The following is a 20,953-nucleotide window of genomic DNA, read 5'->3' on the forward strand; positions in this document are numbered from 1 at the left end:
ACGGGGCCCAGGCTCTGTGCTGACAGAGCCTCAGACCACTCGGTTAAGGTCAGTGGTGTCCCGAGGGACAGAGGAGAGGGGAGACCTCACCTACTCCCTTGGAGAGAATGGGACAGGGAGATGGCTTTGTCCTTAGGACAGCCTCTGACCTCCAGATGCTAATCAAAGCACCTAGAGCCAAGAACAGTAACAGAGGGACAGGAACAAGGGGTCCCGCCTCCATCAATCCTTAGTCCAGCTCCCTCCCTGCTCTACACACATACACACACACACACACACACACACACACACACACGCACACACACACATTCTCTCTCTCATCCACTTGTTCCACTGCATGCTTGCTCTGCTCCAGACACACCAATAGAAGGAAGACACCCCATCAACGCTTCCATCCGGCCCACCATCCCCCACACTGTGGCACCAACCTTCCTGAACGTGAGGCACAAACATCGACAGGGTCTCAAGGTCTGGGACGTCTGACAAGAGGCTGCCTCACCAGCAGCTGAGCCAGGTGACCACGGGACTGGGATCCAAACTATAGTCACACGGTGAGAATGCCAGGTCCATGGAGAAGAGGTAGGCATGTGAGGGAAGCCTGAGTGGGGGAGGACAGCAGAGAGCTGTCCCCCTACCTGAATCCCGATGCCTCCCTCCTGGAACGACGTCATCCCACGAACAGGCAAGAGACACAGCCAAGGGATAATAAATATAATTGCTATGACGGAACCTTGCCTAGAGAAGCAGGAGCATCTTCTACTCCCAGCCCCCACCTGTCCCCTCCCGCATGCTGAGGGTGAGTTAGATGCTTTGAGATCACCCTGGGGCTGCTGGGAGCTATGGAGGATGCTGAGGGCAGGCCCCCATATTCCGGCTAACCACTCCCAGCCCCTGGGCCAGCCCCCTAGCCCAGGACATCCAGGTAGACAGGAGGTGCCTGGGCCAGGGCTTGCAGGCGGGCGTGCACATCCTTGATGCTGTGGCGTTGCTGGGGCTCCCGCTGCCAGCAGCCCCGCATGATGGCGTAGACCTCTGGTGGGCAGGCCCGTGGCCGCTCCAACTCACGTCCCTGCGTGATGCATTCGATCGCCTGGGGCCACAGGAGAGACGGAGGAGAAAGCACACTAGGCGGGGGGCTGGAGAGTGAGGCCAGCCCCAACGCCCCCACTGAGGTTCCCAGGGCAGCCCACACTGCTCATCTGGGCTTCTTAGCCGGTAATCATCTGAATGGACACAGTGAACCCCAAGATTTCTTTATGCCCTGACACTGAGAAGTGAGAAGGATTAAGACTCTCCTCTGGGAAGCTCGGGCTAGGGTAGGATTGCCTCCAGAAAACTGGGATCAGATCCTAAGAAGACTTGCCAGGTGGGTTGAGGAAGGGGAGGGGCTGAGGTGCTTATCAAATCCATCCGATTAGTGTTGGGGGCTGAAAGGAGGAGAAGAGCCCTCTGACTCCCAGCTCCGGAGGGAGAAGAAAATACCACAGAATTGCAGTTAAAGGCTTTGAAAAATAGCTGGCTTTCATTTTAAAGAAGAGGGCAATCCCCACTTCTCCCTTCTCTGGACACCACTCTGTGGGACTAGTTCTCCCGAAAAGAAACTGCAGCAAGAAAAATCAAAGTTAGACTCTAGGAAGAACTGTTAAAGCAGCTAAGGAATCCAAAGAAGGAGAACGGGTGGCAGGCAGAGGCTGGAGAAGGGGCCTGGAGCCTCCTTTCCCCTTCTCCCTCCCTCCCTGTTAGAGGACTTGGGTTATGGGCGGCACTAATTCCATTTCTTCTCTCAGTGCTTGAGAAAATTAAAATCTATAACCCTCTCCCCCACCCCACCAGCCTCCGGGGAGCAGACTGCATTAGGAGGAGAAATGGAAACTGACAGCTGTGAGCCAAGGAGGGGGTGGGGGCAGCTGCTCTGGGAGACAGAACACCTGGGGCCTGCTCTGGCAGTGGCCAGCTCGGAGGACAGGGGGAGGGGTAGGGCCGTCGTCTGACAGTCTAACTTCCAGCCATCCTGCTGCAGCGCTGGGCCCTCGTGCTGGGATCCTCTTTGCATGCTGGTCCCTTCCACTCTGATCAAACGCAGCTAAGGATGGGGGTCTGGCTCCGCGTACAAAGCACTTTGAGGTTTCCCCAGGGGTCAGTTGGGGCTGGGCTTAGGACAGTAGGTGCAGGCAAGAATAGGGGAGGAAGAGAAGAATGGGGCTGGGGTGGAGGGGGCACAGTGTGGGCACAGCGCTGGAAAGGGCCCCCCAACAGGCTGTGGCAGAGGGGCAGAAGGGGGACCAAGTTCCCTGAAAAAGGGACCTGAAGGGGCGTGGAAGGGGGTGGCCAGCCAGGGGTGACCAGGGGCCGGGGCTGACCTCGGTGTTGGAGAGCTGGTACCAGGGCTGCTTGCCATAGGTGAAGATCTCCCAGAGCACCACGCCAAAGCTCCACACGTCGCTCTCGGTGGTGAACTTGCGGTACAGGATGCTCTCGGGCGGCATCCAGCGGATGGGCAGCATGGTGCGGCCTCCCACCTGCCCCGGGGCGGGCGCCGCGTCACCTTCAAGGGCACCCAGGACCAGGACCGCCCATCATGGCACAGCCCGCCCCAGCCCCATCATTGAAAATAAATAGATGTGGCTCTCAGGGCTGAGAAGGAACAGCTGAACGTGCTGTGTCCGTCCAGGATAGCAAAGGAGACAGAACCCCCTCCACTGGGGGCCGAGGAGGTAGGTTGAAAACCCGAGCCAGTGAATCTCAGACCCGAGCAGGTGTCCTAGCAAGGGCAGGCTCTCTGTGGGCTCGGGATCCAGGGTGTCTGTAGTTTGGATGCAGGGGGAGGGGTTGAGGATGAAGGACCCTTACACGGTAATAGTCGGTGCTGTAGATATCCCTGCTCATGCCGAAATCGCCAATCTTGACCACCAGTCCCTGGCCCACCAGACAATTGCGCGTGGCCAGGTCCCGGTGTACGAAGTGCAGACCCGCCAGGTACACCATCCCCGCAGCCACCTGACTAGCCACGGCCAGCAGCTGCCCCAGACCCAGGGGGCCTGGAGCCACATCCTCCCCGCCAGCCAGCAGCTTGGCATCAGGCCCATGGGATCTGTGAACAAGTGAAGGAGAGGGGATAGGCTGAGAAGACAGAGCCTTCAGGAGCCTGAGGAAGGTGATCCCCAGTGGCAGGTGTGATGGGAGAGGAGGCTGGGTTCCTGGAAGTGGAGGACGAGGAGAACAGCAGAGGCGGAGGTCCGGAAGGGCAGGATGGAGGAGCGCAACAGGCATGGCCCCCTCCAGAGCTCCCGCCGAAGACAGCCCACAGTTCCCACATCTGTGCCTTCCTCTCTGGCAGCTCCTTGAACTCCAGATGCGCACTGGCCCTTACATCCCTTGCCATAGACACGTCAGACTCAGCTCTTGCCAATCAGAGCTCAGTGTCTTTCCCCAAGCCTCCCCTGCCTCAGGGAAGAGACCCTCCCCACGCGGGCAGACCCTGAAACCAGGGAGTCCTTTATTGTCCTGTCTCTCTCCCCTCTGCCCTCAGTGTCCAGCCATTCATACAGGGTCTTCCTTCCTCTCCACGCTGTCTAGGATGCCCGCCTCCCCCCACAGCGAGCACTCGGGTCAGTCCCCACCATCACCTGTATTCCTCTATGTTCCTTTTTCTGAACCTTTGCCTGAGTTGACCACTTTGCCAGGAATGCCCTTTCCTGCTAGCCAATCTTCTTGTTCGTTTAGTCGAGGCATTTGTTAAACACTTCCAGTGTGCCAAGCACAGGGGCTACGCTGCGGAGTGTGATGCGGATAAGCAGGTCATGGCAGTGCAGTGTGAGAGGCACCTGACGGGCACCATGGGTGGCAATGAAAGAAGCCAGGGAAGGCTCCCTAGAGGAAGGGGCACCTAAACTGAGAGTCAAGTCATGAAGCCACTGGAAGGGAGCTGAGGCAGGGAGGGGTAGAATCTTCGTGTCTGTCTCCATCTTTCTCTGGAGGGAGGGAGGGAGGGCCAGGGCATCAGGCAGAGGGAACTGGAAGTGCAAAGGCCCGGAGGGAAGAAGGAACAGATGGCCCCTCCTAAGGGAAGTCTTCCAGACTCATCTGTAAGCATTAATGATTCCCTCCATGGATTCCCCCAGTGGTCCATCCAGCATCAGAGCCTCATCTCCCACAGCCTGGGTCCCAGATAGTGGTATCTCCCTGGCCTTCGTCCCCAGAACTAGCACTGAGCCTGCGCCATGTCTTGGAGCAAAGAAATAGGCTCCTCCCTGGCGTTCTGCTCCTCTGTGCCGATCTTCCTCCACACTCAACCTTGGGTCTGGCCTCGCCTCCTGCTCTACACCCTGCTCCCTCCTGGTCCACAGGATAAGCTCAAGACTCAGGGATCGCTCCCATCTGAGTCCTGCAGCAGCCTGACTGCATGAATGATCCATCACTCCCAACCACACAGCCGTTGCTCATCCAGATCCACAGCCCCCGCTCACCGTCCCTCTGACTGGTGAGGAAAGTGAGGTCAGAGAGGAAAGTGACTTGGCAAAGAAGGCTCAGCTCATAAGCGGCAGCTGATTCCAAACCCTCTTCTCCCTGCCTTACAAATACTGCCCCATCCTCACGGGAGCGATCTCATCAGGGAAGGACTCCGCCAGGGGAACAGGTGCCCATCGCATAGGGGTTGAGAGTAGGGGCTGTGCCTGCGATCACACCGCCCCTGGACCATTCACTACCTGTATGCACTCGGGCAAGTCTCGGAACCTCTCTAAGGCTTAGTGAAACAGGCACGTTTCTCGAAGCTATTAAAATTATCAGCACAAATAGAGAAACATATCAGAGTTCTTCTGTCCAAAGCCAAAGAAATGAATTTTTTTGTAACTTGCTTCAAGTTTAAATTGCAATATATGCCTGGAGGTCATAAAAAAAAATGCATATCTGTATTACTGTACAAGATATTTTTGTACCAGCACATAGAACCATAATAAGAACGAATTGTAGAGCCAGGTGCAGTGATGTGCACCCGTAGCCCCAGCTGCTGGGGAGACTATGGTGGGAGAATCGCTTGAGCCCAGGGGTCTGAGGCTGCACTCCAGCCTAGGCAAGAGAGCAAGACCCAGCTCTAAAACAATAACAATAATAAATACATTTTTTAAAATAAAAAAAGAATAAATTGTAAAGGATGTAAGGTAGCAACTGAACACAGAAGGTGCCTGATAAGTGCTCGTTACTGTTGTTCCTATCGTCATTATTGAAGCTGCCACCCTTCAGGCCTGGCCTTGCGTGCTGCACACACATGCACATACACCTTCTGCGAAGCCCACTCACCCCAGAGATTTAGCTCATGGCCTTGGCCATCGCAACCCCACTGACTACTGACACTTGTCCTTTGCAAGAGTCACCTCCCATTCGCACATCTGCCTCCTCTATCGTCTCAGAGTTCCTTGGGGACTTGGGGACGGGAATGTGCCTTCCTGATCCTTCTTGGTGCCTCCCCTTGGTTGGAAAGACAAGCAGGGATGTGCTTATCAGGGAGGGATGACAGGGCCAGGTGCCAGTACCGGAGGAAGCGGTTGAGGTCCCCATGCCGCATATACTCAAAGACCATGAGCAGGGGGCGGCCCTCGGTGCAGACGCCGAAGAAGCGCACAATGTGCTGGTGCTGCAGCATGGTGAGCAGCTCGGCCTCGCGCTGGAAGTCCTGCCGGGCGCTCTCCGACACCTCCTTCAGTGCCTGCTTGGAAGGGGCAGGGACAGGACTGGGTGGGGGCCCAGCCCTCACTGCTGTCCATCAGTGACACTCCAGCCACGTCAGCCCTCAGCCTCTGTCCCCACTCCGTCTTGATGTGAGGGAGCTCCTGGGGGTGGGACCCAGGCCAGCGGTGCCTCCTGGGCAGGGTCTCACCTTGACGGCCACCAGCATCTTGTCCTGCTCAGGCAGGAGGTTGTGGCACTCAGCAAGGAAGACCTTCCCAAAGGCGCCCTCGCCCAGCTCCCACTTGAGCACGATGTCCCGGCGCTTGATGTGATGAACACCTGAGGGGCTGGCAGGGTCAGGCGGAGCCCCAGGCTCGGGAGGGCTGGGGTTGTAAGGGGGACTGTCTTGGCCGGGCTGTGTGCCGCACAAGGCTGCCCAGACAAGGGGCTACATGGGGGCTGAAATTCCCCAAACCCCATGTCATAGGGTGGGGCTTCATCTGCCCAGAGAGGACATGGTGCAGAGTAGCTGTGGCTCTGCATGGGGCTGCTACTAAGAGCCAGGCTGAACTCAGCCTGAGAATACGACAGGGGCTATGGCTGGAATAGGGCTGGAAAGGGAGGGATGGTTCAGGCCTCGGTGGGTAAGGGCAGCCTGCGTGTGCGTGCGTACACACACACACACACACATGCACACGCACACACACACACACACACACACTCGCCCCTGCCCTTGACCCAGCATAGCCCCTCACAGGCATCACTGAAGTATTGTGGGTTCTCGATGATGTGGCCTTGGAGCCCAGAGCCTTTGCCCTCAGTGGGGGACAGGGAACTGCCACCCAATGTCATGAAATGCAGGGACATGGCCAGCCCGTCCTCTGGAGCCAGCACAGCCGGGCCTGGGGAGGAGACACAGACATATGGAGAGTTTGCCCACACCTTGGCCCTTCCCACCCTTGCCTGCAGGATGCCTGGTCACCCCCACCTTGTAACTTGCAGAGGAGAGACTGAGGAGCTAGGGAGTGAGATAGCAGGCAGGGGGAAGGGGAGCACCACCGCCTCTCCCTGTGCTGGCTCCTGTCCCACCCCTGGCCCCAGGGGCACCAAAGAACTCCCCCCTCACCCCCACAGAGCCCAGACCTCCCAGACCCACTTAGTGCTTGACTACAATCCAGCCACCAATTAGCAGCTGCCGCCTCTGAAACTACCCCAGCACCAGCCCGACACACACTCCCGCACACACTCACACGCCCTGGAACTCCCGTGTGGACAGCCCCGAGACAGACACACAGTCAGGAAGAGCCCATAGAAACCAAGCCAGGAGAACAGACAGACGGGACAGACAGACGGCCCTCTGCAGCCCCGACTCACGGTTGATTCCAAACTTGTTTCTCCGTCCGCATTTGTTGAGCACAAGGAGCAGCGTGGAAAGGAAGAGGCAGGCAAAGACAGCCAGGCCCACGGCCACCGAGACCTGGTGGCGCACAGGAGACGGGGGCGGCCATTAGACCCAGGGGCTTCTCCTGCACTCTCAGAACCGCCCACCACAAGCCATATCTTTATCCGGCAGGGGAGCTCAGAGCCAGGCCTCCAGACCGGGGTCCCCAGGGACCCGCCTCCCCTCCCCTGGGGACCCCCGCAGTGGCTGTGAGGGTGGCAGGCAGAGCTCAGGCCAGACAGTAGCGATCTCCCGGCTCCAACCAGAAATGCCGCGCGGATGAGCCTCCACCCTGCCTCCCCATCCCAAGGCCTGCACAAGCTTCTACTTCCTATCTCACCCCAAAAGGTGTTTCGTCCTTCTTCTCCACCGGGTCTCCAGATGTGCTGTTAGTGTCTGTGGGGACACAGGGTGGGAAGGGTGGGCCTTGGCACACCCTGTTGCCTCTAGCAACCCCCCAACCTTGCCCCCAGCTGGCCTCTCGGGGATCAGCTCAGTTGTGCCCTCTACCCCGGCCTCGGTGCCAGAGACCAGGCAGAACCTGCCCTCCACCCGGGGCTACTCACCCGCTGGCGAGAAGGAGACTGCAGCAGGAAGGAGGAGAGAAAGCAGTCAGAGGGAGGAGGAAAGCAGTGAGTCCCCTGCCTACTCTGGGGCTCATTCCTTCGTGGGGCGAGGGTAGGATGGAGGTGGGCTGCCTGGCCTCGAGGGAGAAGAGGCATGTGACCCTTTTCCAGCTGGGCCGTGACGCCCTGGCACTGTCTCCTCAGCCAGCCCACAGGGATGGAGGAGCTCAGGAGTTCAGGAGTCCTGGCTCGGGGACAGGGTAAGCTGGACACTGGGACTCCAGACTCCTTTCTGTCCGGAACCAGGCACTCCAACTTCTGGGATCAAGGCCATAGCAGGAAGTTGGCTGTCACCCAAGTGGAGCCCAGGAGTGGGGGCAGGGTTCAGGATGGCCCTCGCACCAGGGATGGGGTCCTCGGGGTTGAACTCGAAAGGGTTGTCCATGAAGGCGGCCATGATGGAGGCGGCGGCCTGGCCCAGGGGGTTGGCGGCCAGCAGCGTGTAGTTGCCGTTGTTGACGTGGGTGGGCTGGTTGAGGCGCAGGCAGCCGTGCCGCACGGTCTCATTGGCCGCCGGCTCCAGGAACTCGGTGAAGATGAAGCTGGTCTCGTTGAGCACCGAGCCGTTGAAGAGCCAGCGCAGAGACGGTGCCGGCTGCCCATCCACCGAGAAGGGGATGCACCAGTGGTGCATCTCCACCGCGTCCTGCAGCTCCACGCTGGCCGGGACTGTGGGCCAGAAAGAGCACCCGGAGGTCAGCGCGGCTGGAGGGAGCCTGGCACAGACCCGACAAGTCCAGGGGCAAAGCCAGTAGAAACAAAACCAAGGGACAGGCCTGAGAGAAGCCAATCAGCAGGCCCTGAGAAATTCACCAAGGAGAGATGTTTTGAAGAAAGTTGACGATACATTTTAAATAAATCAGGCAGCAGGCATGTAAAATGTAGAGGCTTAAAGAACAAGCGGCCGGGTGCGGTGGGTGGGTCATGCCGGTAATCCCAGCACTTTGGGAGGCAGAGGCGGATGGAGCACAAGGTCAGGAGATTGAAACCATCCTGGCTAGCACGGTGAAACCCCGTCTCGACTAAAAATACAAAAAACTAGCCGGGCATGGTGGCACGTGCCTGTAGTCCCAGCTACTGGGAAGGCTGAGGCAGGAGAATCGCTTGAACCCAGGAGGCAGAGGTTGCAATGAACCGAGATCGCGCCACTGCACTCCAGCCCGGGCAACAGAGCGAGACTCCATCTCGAAACAAAAAAGAAAAGAAAAGAAAGTAAGGGGTAGGCCATAAATAAGTCACAGCCCCAGAGAAGTGGGGTACCAGCTTATGACAATTAAACATGGAGTCTTTTGGGGTAAGGAATCTAGAAAAAGTCACTGTAACTAAGCTGAAGATGGGTCAGGGGGCCTAACAATCAAACAAGCAAAAAATATCTACAGTTAAATTTTTTGGAAAAAGCTGGGCACAGTGACTTGCTCCTGTAATCTCAGCTACTCAGGAGGCTGAGGTGGGAGGATCGCTTGAGGCCACGAGTTCAAGTTATGATCCCAAAGCACTCAGGCCTGGGCAACAGGCTGAGACCCCATCTCTTAAAACACACAGATACACACACACACACACACACACACACACACACACACACACTTTGAAAAAAGACATGGGTTTAAAATAGACCCAATCTGGTCAAAGCAAAAACCCCTCAATGACAGGAAAAAAAAGTGTATGTCTGTATAAATATATAGATAGATAAATATACATATATATATGGCATTCATACACAGGAATAGTATTTAGCAATGAATTGCATAAACTACATATAGCGACTTTCATTAATGTAGATGAATCTTATAAAATGTTGAGTGAAAGAAACCAGATACAAAATAATACATGCAGTATGATTCCATTTATATAATGTGCAAGAACAGGTAAAACTAAACTATACCGATAGGAAAGCATGTTTGAGAAAAATTGTTTTTAAAAGCAAGGACGTGGTTACCCTGACAAAAGTCAACATGAGATGGGAGAGGGCGATGGGACTGTGACTAGGGTGAGGTGTTGCAGGGGTCTTCCGTGGTGCTGGTAAGAGTAGTTATTGTTTAAGTGTATATATATATATATATATATATATATATATATATATTTTTTTTTTTTTTTGCACATCTCTATGTATATTTCACAACAAAAGAAGAAAACTGGTATAAAGTAGAAAATTTAAGATAATTTGTTGGCCAACCTAGAGAAATTAGGCAGTGAGCCTAAAGAGGAACCCAGGAGGAGATTTTCCTCTTTTGAAACTAGGATTTGGGGAGAAGGAGCTGAAGAGGGGTGGGCATGAGGAAATACTTTGGAGCAGTGGGACCAGCCAGGCAGCTGGCGTTGAGGGCCTCAGGTAGCAAGGCTTGGGCAGGAGGCCAGAAAGAAATCTATCTCCGTCCCTCTGGCCTTGACGAGCCCCCAGGACTTCCCCCAAAGGATCAGGTTTTCATGGGAATCTGGAAACAGCTGGGAGAGAGCAGCTGTGGAGACACACATCCCATCCTTTCCTCCAGGCCCCCACCCTACATCCTCTTTTGAGGGAAGAAGAGATGAGTGGGTGGGGGGGGGGGTGCAGAGGCTGCCACTGAGACTCACAGGAGACGTTGACCTGAACAGAGACCTCTGCCCGGCCCACATCGTTCTCTGCCCAGCACGTCACATTCTTCCTGTTGAGGTCACGGGTGACATTGGCCAGGGTCAGCTCCAGGGATGGCAGACCCCCAGATTTCTAGATCAGGGAAGAGAGAGGGAAATCAGAAAGAGGTTTAGCCAGCTTGGGGCTGGGGCTGATGTCTTTGGAGAGCCCCTCTGGCTCCGGATGGAAAGGAGAGGAAAACTGGGAGAGAAGAAGAGGGAGAGAGGGGGTGGGAGAGAATGTATCAGAGAATTGGCTTCCTCCTTTAGGTTTGTTAGTTGACTGTCTTCTGGATCAAATTTTTTAATTTTATGTTTTATTTTTGTAGAGACCGAGTCTTGCTGTTCTGCCCAGGCTGATCTTGAACAGGGTCTCAAACGATCCTCCCGCTTCGGCCTCCCAAAGTGCTGGGATTACAGGTGCGAACCACTGCACCCAGCTTGAATCACATATTTAATCATCTGAAAAATCTAAAATATAACCAAATAACCTCAAAATAGGCACAAAATACCCCAAACTGAAACTAAAACCAGCCATCTGAGCAGCTAAGCAGACATCATGAATCCCAAGTACCAAATTCGTACCCAGTTCATTGGAGACCCCACTTGGATCTCACCGTCTATTCATTCCCGTTTTACACACAGTTCTAACAAACCGAATCTCAGCCCGAGGAAGATCAGAAACAAAGAGATAGTGCAAATAGCAGGGCGGCCGCTATTTTCCACAACGGCAGCAGCAACGCCTCCTGCAGCAGATGAGGTGAGGTTAGACAGGCAGAGCAACTTGATTCTGAATCATCATCAGGGCTGACTCAGATCGAGTTTCTCTTCCTAGGAAACCATGGATTTGTCATGTATAAGTTACACGATCTTATGATGATTCTTCATCTTGCTGAACTATGGGTTTTTGTTTGTTTTGTAAGCTGAAGAGGTGGGCAAATTATTTTCTGACATTTTACAAAGAGATTTTCACAAAATGATGAAAATAATGAAGTGGTGGACAAATCTCATTTATCTGAAAACTTCATAAATGTGAAATTCTTTGACCACATGCCAGAGGAGGTATGGTTTCCCCAGGCTTCCATCGGAATATGTGAGTTCAAAGGTTCCAGCAGAGTTCCAGCCTTTTGTGCAAGCTCTGGGTTCCAGCCATCTCGAGAGGAAGCTCTGCCCTGCTCTCTGCTCCCCTTGGCTGTCCCATCCCTCTGCTTACTGTGGGGCCAATAACTCTTCCCCTTGAGCTGCTCTGCCGTTCCTTATGCTCTTAACTGAGGGGCAGCAGCCTCTTTTCCCCTCCATTTAACCCAGTTAGGGTGTAATATATTTTTTTAAGAAGACAGACTCTGGCCGGGCACGGTGGCTCATGCCTGTAATCCCAGCACTTTGGGAGGTCAAGGCAGGTGGATCACAAGGTCAGGAGTTCGAGACCAGCCTGGACAATATGGTGAAACCCTGTCTCTACTAATAATACAAAAATTAGCCAGGCATGGTGGCACACGCCTGTAGTCCTAGCTACTCGGGAGGCTGAGGCAGAAGAATCACTTGAACCCAGGAGGCAGAGGTTGCAGTGAGCCAAAATCATGCCACTGCACTCCAGCCTAGGTGTCAGAGCGAGACTCTGTCAAAAAAAAAAAGAGAAAGAGATTGAGAGAGAGAGAGAGGCTCTAGCTTTGTTGCCCAGGCTGGTTTCAAACTCCTAGTCTCAAGTGATTTTCCCTCCTCGGCCTCCCAAAGCACTGGGATTACAGGTGTGGGCCACTGTGCCCAGTAGGGTGCAGCTTTTGTATAGGTAGTTTCTAGATAACACAGATGGTAGCAAACATGTAGGTCTCTCAAAGAGAAAGCAAATCCTGGAATCGCCCCAAACACAGAGTTGATCTAAGGTCTCTCCATGCGTGAGCATGGCCTCTGCCTGGTCCCCTCTCTTTCACTCACTCCAGGCAGCTTTGCTTTCTGGATGGGGAGGAACCCTCCACCATGACTGAAGCCCCTGCCCAGAGCCCCCATGGCTCCTCCCTCAGTGCGGTTCCAGGTGCCTTCAGCAATTCTGGGGTTGACACTCCCACCAAAGTGAAGGCTCCCCAACTGAACACCATGCTCCCAGTCCCCAGGCACACCCCCCCGGCCCCTGCATAGCCACTCCTGCTGCCCAGGTGAAGCCAGTTTTTTAGGTGGGCACAGCCCATTGTCAGCTCCTGTTGACCTTGTCAACAAAGCCACCGGAGTCAGCGGTGGCTACTCTCATCTGCCCATCGCCAGCCTAAGGACAAAGGGCAAGGCCTGGGAAGGTGCCCAAAGACATGTCTGGATAACAGAGATAGAGGCCAGAGAACGCCCAAGGGCAGGCAGGACATCAGAAGGCCATCATATCCACCTTCTTAGCTTACAGATAAGAAAACCAAAGTGCAGGCAGATGAAGGGACTTTTCTGAAAGTCATCCGAATTAATGAGTGAGAGAGCTGGAGCCCGATCTGTGCCTCCCTTGCTCAAATGTTCCTCACATGCCCAAGAGGATGCTGCTTCCAGAATCTCCAGAAAAAAGACCTCGAGGCCCCCAAGAACTCACCCCGATGCAGTACCACTGATATTGTGCCTCCTCCTTGGGTCTCAGTTTCCTTACATAGAAAAAGGATGGACGAGAGGGATGGTCTATTGGGTTCCTCTCAGCTCCAACATGTAAGGGTTCCGTGACCCTCTCCCTTGCAGCCAACACCATGTTTCCAGAAAGGGGTCCCAAGTCCTGGGGCTCTGTTGTGGCTTGGGGTCCCTGCAGGGCCAGGGACCACCCCGAGGGTGTGTGTGTGCCCTGGGCTGCCCACAGCACAGGCCTGAGCCCTGTGGGTCTAAACCATCTCCGTGTGTCCATCCCTCAGCCTCTGTGTGCTCCTTATTCGTTGTCTCTTTCCTCCACAGTGTGTCTCTCTTTCCGTCTTTGTCCCCTGTGCCCTGCCGGAACCTCTCGGGGGCTGCGGGCGAAGGGCTTCTCACCATCACTGTGGCTGACTGCTCCAGCTCCGTGAGGATCCAGCCGGCCTGCTCCAGGCCCCGCCCCTCCACCTGGCACCGCAGTGGCACGTCGTCCCCCACATCCACGGAGGCGTTGGGCACCTGGACCTTCAACGTGGGCACACCTGGCCACCCAGGATGCCCGAGGGCCAAGGGGTGTTAGAGCTGAGAGTGGCCCCAGAACTCCACTGCAGGGTGCTCCTTCCCCCACCCTCCTCAATGACCCGAAGCCCGGGTCACGTCACCGGAAGCCCAGGTCACGTCACCCAGGCAGTTTCCCCCAGCCTTGCTAGTGCCCACTCCCCACGCCCTTCCTGTGCTTGCTCGGTGCCCTCTCCCCCAGGCAGGTAGCTCTCTTTCCCAGCCCCCTTATGCCACCTCCCACACCTGGCACCTACCACAGCTGGCATTGGGCATATGGGCCAGGGGCCCCAGCCCATGACATTGCAGCTTCTGTTCGCGCACTCCGCCCAGTCCCTCCTCCTCCCAGCGCTGTAGCCAGCGCAGGGCACAGGAACAGTGCAGAGGGTTCCCGGACAGGACCCTGGTGGGCGTGGGGGACACCAGCAGAGTCAGGAAACGGGGCTGAGCGGCCACAGGGGATAAGAGGGAGCAGTTAGGCAGCAGGGAGGACGGTCTACAGGTGAAAGGGAGAACACAGAGGTCTTTCTCTCTGACTCCAGTAACAGGATGTTATTCGAAGAAATAGGCCAGGCGCAGTGACTCACGCCTGTTAATCCGGCACTTGGGGAGGCCAAGGCGGCGGATGGCTTGAGCCCAGGAGTTCAAGACCAACCTGGGTACATGGCAAAACACCATCTTTACCAAAAAACAAATAATAATAATTTAAAAGTGAAAGAAATAGAATGCAGAACGTGGAAACCAGCTGATGACTGGGGGATGCATGCGCTCACTCACCCCAGGCTCCCCGGGTGACAAACCAGGCAAGGCCCTCAGCATGGTGACAAGGAGGGAAGGGCACAGCCTCCCAGAGTGACCCAGACGCCTTAAGTGCCCGCCAGGTCCACGTGGACCCCTGCTGCCCCACTCACCCTGTGCAGGGTGCCCAGGGAACATGGGCAGATGTGCCATGGACACACAGCGGGCCTTCGGTCTGCTCAGCCAGGCCCGGCACACACAGCATCAGCCATCCAGGCCAGCTCCCCAGGGCAGTGCCCCCTTAACGGGTGGTCCTGCAGCCTCTGCCTTGATTGGGGTTTCACTGGCATGCACACAGTTCCTGGAGACCCCCAGCAGTGCCACACAGACACAGTGACATGTGCCATCCCACAGAGCCAAGCACACCCAGGCACACACACCCTTGCTGCTCTTGCCCCTGGAAGTGCCCTCACTCACAGTTCCTGTAAGGGGAGGCCCCGCACGGTTTTCCAGGAGAGAGACTCCAGAGCGTTGAAGGAGAGATTCCTGCGGGCGTGGAGACACAGCAAGACAGACCCCTTACCCCTTGAGCCACCCGACCTCACTCTGACCCAGCATGAGAGAGGGGGAGCGGAGAAGGAAGTTGACATCTGGCTCTCCCTCCCCAGCCTAGGCAACCAGAACAAGCCCTGGAAGGTAGTGTGTGTGGACGGTGGGGAGACGGGGGTGAGGGGGGTGTTTCGAGTCCCGCTCCTCTCCCTGGAACAACAAGGGTTAACCCCACTTAACCCCCTCCCCAGACCCCAGGGAGGGGGATCTGAAGGATCTGAAGGAACAGCCGTTCCTCCCTCCCCCACCGCTTTGGCCCCAGCTGGCAAAGTGCTGAGGCCACAGCTGGGGGAAGGGCTCCATCTGTGCTCCCCTCCCGACAGAGCCAAGGACAGGGCCAGAGGAAGAGCGAGAGGACTGAGGCTCCCACACTCCCTTGCGCCTACCTGACCACAAGGAACTCAAACCGCTTCCTCAGGTCCCCTCCTCCTCCTCCTTTCGGCTCCTCCTCAGAGACTAAAAGGTCAGGCAGGAAAGGACCCACACCCCCAGCCCCTCTTTGTAGGGATGGAGAAAGTGAGCCCAGCAGGGCATCCGGCTCCAGACCACACAGGAAACGGAGGTAGGAGCCCCAGTGCCCTGTGCTCTGTGCCAGGCTGCCTCTGCTGGGACCCTCTGTCTCTGAGGGGCCTACCCTGACCCCTCTCCTTTCCTAGCCAACCTAGAATATGTGGTGGCTGGATTGGAGAGGTGCCATCGCACAGGGACCAAAGACACAACCCACTCTAGAGCTGGAGAGAGCGGGGTGTAAGTTCCATCCTGCCACTTACAGCTGTGTGACCTCAGTTCAGAAACTCAACCTCTCTGATCTCAGAATTCTCATCTATGAAATGGGGACAAGAACACTCTCTGTCTCACCAGGTTGACTGTGAAGAGTGTCATTGAGCACATGTTTAACTGAAGCCCAGGTATAGGTGTGATACGACATCACTTTATTTTACTTTGTTTAATTGCTGGACCTAGGAGAGTTTAGAGGACCCAGCACACGTCCATGAATGTCAGCCCCACCATCCTTCCCGTCTCTCCACCTGCGCATGTTGGGGGACAGGGGAGCTGAACTGCCACCCTCAGAAGGCCAGGGAGGAGCTGCCAGGGACTCTGATGGTCTCTCCTGCCATCCCATGACCCGCTCTGTCCTCCAGCAGGGGTGCCCAATCCCCAGAGCACAGACTGGTAATAGTGCCACTGTTCAGCCTGGGCAACAGAGGGCGACCTGACTCTCAAAAAAATAGAGAAAAAGACAGCAAGGAAGAGGGGCTATAAACAGGGTAATATGTGGTCTGTTAGGAAGCCACCGCACAGCGGGAGGTGAGCAGTGGTGAGCGCGCATTACCGACGGAGCCCCGCCTCCTGTCCAGCAGCAGCAGCATTAGATTCTCATAAGAGCGCAAACCATACGGTGAACTACTGCGCATGCGAGGGACCTAGGTTGTGGGCTCCTTTTGAGAATCTAAGTAATGCCTCATAATCTGAGGTGGAACAGTTTCATCCTGAAATCATCCTCCCCTCCCGCACCATCCGTGGTAAAATTGTCTTCCATGAAACCAGTCTCTGGTGCCAAAAAGTTTGGGGTCCATTGCTCTGCAGGAGGGATAGCTATGATCCCCAGGAATGAGGGGGATGATAGTGGCAGACCTAACACCCCAGCTCCCAGGCCGTCCTAGGGGCCAAGTCGATGCTTCCCCACCAGGGAGGGGATGGGACATGGAGTCCCAGCCAGAACCCAGGAGTCCTGCTCCTGCCGCTTGCTGCCTTTGCACTGGTGCATGTCTGAACCCTGGGGAGAGAGAGGGGGCAGGCACCTATGGGAAGTGTCCTTGCAGCATGAAGCATGAGGCATGGAAGTGAGATGGCAAGAAGGACCTCTAGCTGGCAGGGTGAGAGCAGGCCGTCCCTGAGGGAGGTGGGAGGAAGCCCCAGGAGAATGGGTGAGATGACTTCCCTGACGAACCTGGGGCCCTCCTCACAATCATTCCCTGGGGACAGCCAAGCCCATTAGCAGCCCAAGTCTGGGTGTCCTCCCCCACCCCCACGACCCAGCACTGGCCACTCACAGGCGACTGAGCCGAGGAGTGAAATGGAAGGCATCTGGCGCCACGAAACGGAGACCACTCTTCACGATGGTGCTGGGGAGGGGTGCGCGAGGATCAGCCCCCAGGTCTCGGCTCCTCTGGGTCCCTGGCTCTCCCTGCTACCCCAGCCCCCCAGGCCCCCACGCTGGACTCCTCCTCCTCCCCAGGCCCTTCATGGTTTCCTCCAAGCCCTGTGCTTCCTGACCTCTCCCGGTCCCTTAGTCCTCAGCCCCTCAGGTCCTCTCAGGCCCTCGGATCCTTGAGCCCTCCCCGACTTTCTGGTCCCCTTTCCTGGGCCCATGCTAAGCTCCACACCCACAGTCCCCATTTCCCTCACAGGTTTCTCAGCTCCCCCAGGCCCCTCAGGTCACGGAGCTCCAGATGCTGCAGATGCTGCTGGTTCTCGATGTAGCTGTGGGGAGAAGGGATAGGAGTCACAGGGCTCAGGCCCACACTTGAGTTCTCACGCCCTCCTGCCTGCCTCCCTCACAGTACACGTGCACGTGTGCACACACACCTCACAGGTACACACATGTGCACCTGTTCAGACCTGCATACACACTTACACGGGCATGCACGCACAAATGCATGCATGTGCACAGAGACGCACCTCAAGTCACACATGCACATGTGTGTCAATGAACACACACACACACATGCACGGATTCCCCACACCCTCACACATATGCACTCTCACATACCTCTTGCACACACGCACACACACAGAGGCATAAGCATCTGCACGGATGACGCTCAGGAACGCGCTCACACAGGGACACACAGAAACAAAGCTGGCATACATCTCCCACACGCACACACACAAGTCCATTCTCAGGTCGGCGTTCTGCTTTTACAGCAGGTGTCCCCGGCACACGCTCACCAATGGAGGTCATGCTGAAACACTTGCTTCCACAAAGGGCCGAGGCTCATCCCTGCCACTGCCCCACCCAGCACAGACGAAGCCTGTGCTCATGCAAATGTGTGTTCCCAAACATGCCCAGGCTCACCTATACTGCTACACACACACACACACACACACACACACACACACACACACCAGCATCTGTGCACCCCCATAGCCTCTGACCCCTCTCCACACCTGAGCAGCAACCCCTACTCCACCCAAACCTCCCCCACCGTCTTTTCAGCAGCTCAAGCAAGAGGCTTAGAGGCTATCCATCAGGGACCCCAAGGAGGGACCCAGGAAGAGGAGAGGGACAATGAGAGGATGCAGTCAGTGTTGGGGTGGGGAGAAAAGGCACAGACTGGCTGACTCCCACAGCACGAGAGAGAGAGAGAAAGATGGAGAGCCACAACGAGGAGGGGGGGCAGAAGGGCAGAAAAACAAAGAGAGAGTGAAACAGAGACACTGAAAGGGAAACTGACAGGAAGAGACTGTCAGAGAGATAGCGACAGGCAAGAAAGAAGACAGATGAGGGAAGGGAGACAGAGAGACAGAGAGATAAGGACAGAGAGGCACCGAAAGCAAGACAGGGAGACAAGAAAGAAAGAGGAAGGAGCAGGCATTCGGAGCTGGGGGACAGCTGACACCCTGGGCCCTGCCTCGCTGCTGGATCTGACGTACCAGGGAGTTCCTGAGAACTCGGCTGCCCTGCAGTGGCATGTTAGTGTGCCCCCGCCAACAATACACATGCCAGGGGCCCCTGACTCACTGCCGGTTCTCAGAACTCTCTCCCTCTACCCTCTAACTTTCCCTAACTTGTAGGAAGCAGGACCAGCCTGAGTGACCCTCCCTTCCTCCTTTCCTCCCTTCCCAGCCTTGGCCCCAGCAGGACAGCAGGATCAGGTCCTAAGTCTCCCCACGGACTTAGTGGAAGCCTAGAAAGTAACCTCCACTGACTCCAAGGGAGGGCAGGCTCCTATTCAACCACCCCCAGCCCCTGCCCAGAGGGTTTCAAGCTGGAGGGACCCAGGGAGGGGGCAAGAATGCAGTGGGCTAGCAGGGTGTGTGCGAGCTGTCAGGCCAGCATGCTCAAAGCTGGCTCAAAGCTGCCTCAAAGCTGCCTCATTCGTTTGGATTCATAATCAATCTGTCTATTCGAGTCCATTATCTGCTCGTTAGCTCTGCGGGTGAGGGAGGAGGGGGGGGACTGTGGAGGCAGTGGGGAGGGGGTGTCAGGCTGCAGCCCCACCCAGGGGGACATCTCAGCTCATGCCTGCGGACTGCACACCACCTAGTCCCCAGCCCTGACCTGTCCACTCCCCCTACCACTCCCATCCCTACCCTGCCAGACCCACTTGGGGTTTGGAAGGAGTTGGGAAATGTGAGCCCTGATGGGGAGCACTCAGGAGTCTGGACCCCAGTCTGAAGGCCCAGGGTGATGAGAGAACTGGACTAGGACTGGCAGACCATATCTCATGCCCCCTCCCACCATGCAGAGACCTCAGCCAGACCAAGACCAGGCCATCTCCTCTACTCCTAGTCTCCCTAGAGCCATTAGGGAAATTGAGTACCTTCCCGTTAATTACCATGAGATAACCCGAGTAACTCAGTGCCAATTATTGCAAGCTGCTCAAGAAACTTCCAGGCAGCGATGGGCTCCACCTAAGATAGCTTCCAGTCCATCACCGCACGAGGCTAGGGTTCCTTGTCCACCTTTTAAACCCCAGGCCACAGGAGGAGAATTTTCTAGCAGTTCCTCCCCTCTTCTAGATGTCTCGCTGGCCACGATGGCCGTAAGTAATACTCAAGTATTTTCCAGCCATCACCATGTGATGCCTGAGTACCTCCAGGCCAATCATTACCGCATGCTCCCGTAGGTTTCACCAGCTGCTAAAAAGTACTTGAGTATTTTGTAACCAATTCCTGCAGAATGTCAGAATCCTGCAGAATGCTGAAGCTTCCTCCCAGTGTCATGCCCCAGAGGGAGGAGGGTCTCTCAGCAAGGACCCTGACTCCCCACCCTAGGTAGAGAGTCGCAATTGGAGAGGGAGATGGGAGTAGGGAGAGAGAATCCAGGAGGGGGTCCCATTTCCCAGATCCAAATCAAGGGGTCCTGGGACAAGGAATGGTAAAGATGCAAAGCGGAGAGCTCAACCACCCAGCTACGCTCCTCAGCACCTCCCACCGATGCCAGCTCAATCACCAATTCCAGGAGAAAAGCTGGGGTTGCCTCATCATAACAAGGAAGTGGGTGGGGGCTGGCAGTAAGGGTGTCAAACTGGGGACTTTTCCGCACCACCCTTCTCTAGTGGGACAGGGCAGGGGCTCCTGGCAGAGCTCCAGAAAGTGGCTTCTAGACGGCTGGGCTCTTTCAGACCTGGTCCACGGAGATTCCCCACTCGATCTCCCTGAAGCCGGCTGCCCAGCTGCCCTGAACACTAGGAAACACCCAGGCTGTCACCATAAAGCTTGCTAGGGCAGCGGCGGCTGCGGAGGAACGCCAGGGCACCTCCGAAGGCTGCGTGGTGCCAGCCCTCCACCGTGATCGCCTTGCCTGACCCAGCAAACAAGCAGCGAGTTAGCGCCCTCGGGGCACGGCAATGCCTGCCTGTCCCCGAGCCCCCTCGCCCGCCGAACACTCACAGCTCAGTCAGGTTCTCTGCGCCAGGCAGGTGGTGGAGGCTATCCAGGGCCCCATCCCGGGTGCATCGCAGTCCCGAGGGACCGTGGGGGCAGCAGGCATCGGGGCAGGGTGCGGCGCCTGCAGATGCCAACATCAGCCAAGCCAGCAGGCTGCTCGGCCCCGCAGCCCAGCAGTGCCAGCCGAGCTGCCCGCGCCGTCCGCCTCGCAGCATCGCGGCGGCGCCCGCCTCGCTCTGGCGGGGCAGCCGTCTGTGCGCTCGCAGCTGCAGCTGCCGGGCCTCCCCCGACATGTGCGAGGAGCGGTGTTAAAGACCCAGCCGCCAGGAAAGGGCGGAGCCAGAGGCCCCCGCCCGTCCCCGCCCCGCCCCTTGTCTCCACCCCCTTTCCGCCCCTCTGATGCCCCCAACTCCGTCCCCTCCCCTGTTAGGGGCCCCCAGCGTCAACCTTCTCCCCGAGGATGCCCCCAGCTCCGGGAGATGCGGAGGGGCTGCTGCAG

General features: G+C 56.6%; 1 protein-coding gene across 1 annotated transcript; it reads right to left on the reverse strand.

The window, feature by feature from the left end:
• Positions 1–696: 696 nt before the first annotated feature.
• Positions 697–20,739, reverse strand: NTRK1 (neurotrophic receptor tyrosine kinase 1). The gene is made up of 17 exons (XM_003937856.4): positions 20,458–20,739; positions 17,248–17,322; positions 16,893–16,964; positions 14,707–14,775; positions 13,749–13,894; positions 13,333–13,475; positions 10,306–10,438; positions 8,077–8,403; positions 7,675–7,692; positions 7,449–7,504; positions 7,042–7,144; positions 6,423–6,569; positions 5,876–6,006; positions 5,532–5,704; positions 2,851–3,091; positions 2,361–2,519; positions 697–1,090 (listed from the first exon to the last, which is right to left on the reverse strand). The coding sequence occupies exons 1-17, from the start codon at positions 20,667–20,669 to the stop codon at positions 905–907; spliced, it is 2,391 nt and encodes a 796-aa protein (XP_003937905.2). The 5' UTR covers positions 20,670–20,739; the 3' UTR covers positions 697–904.
• Between the last annotated feature and the right edge of the window lie 214 nt (positions 20,740–20,953).

Source organism: Saimiri boliviensis, chromosome 19 (assembly GCF_048565385.1).
Source record: "Saimiri boliviensis isolate mSaiBol1 chromosome 19, mSaiBol1.pri, whole genome shotgun sequence".
Classification (NCBI taxonomy): Eukaryota; Metazoa; Chordata; class Mammalia; order Primates; family Cebidae; genus Saimiri; species Saimiri boliviensis.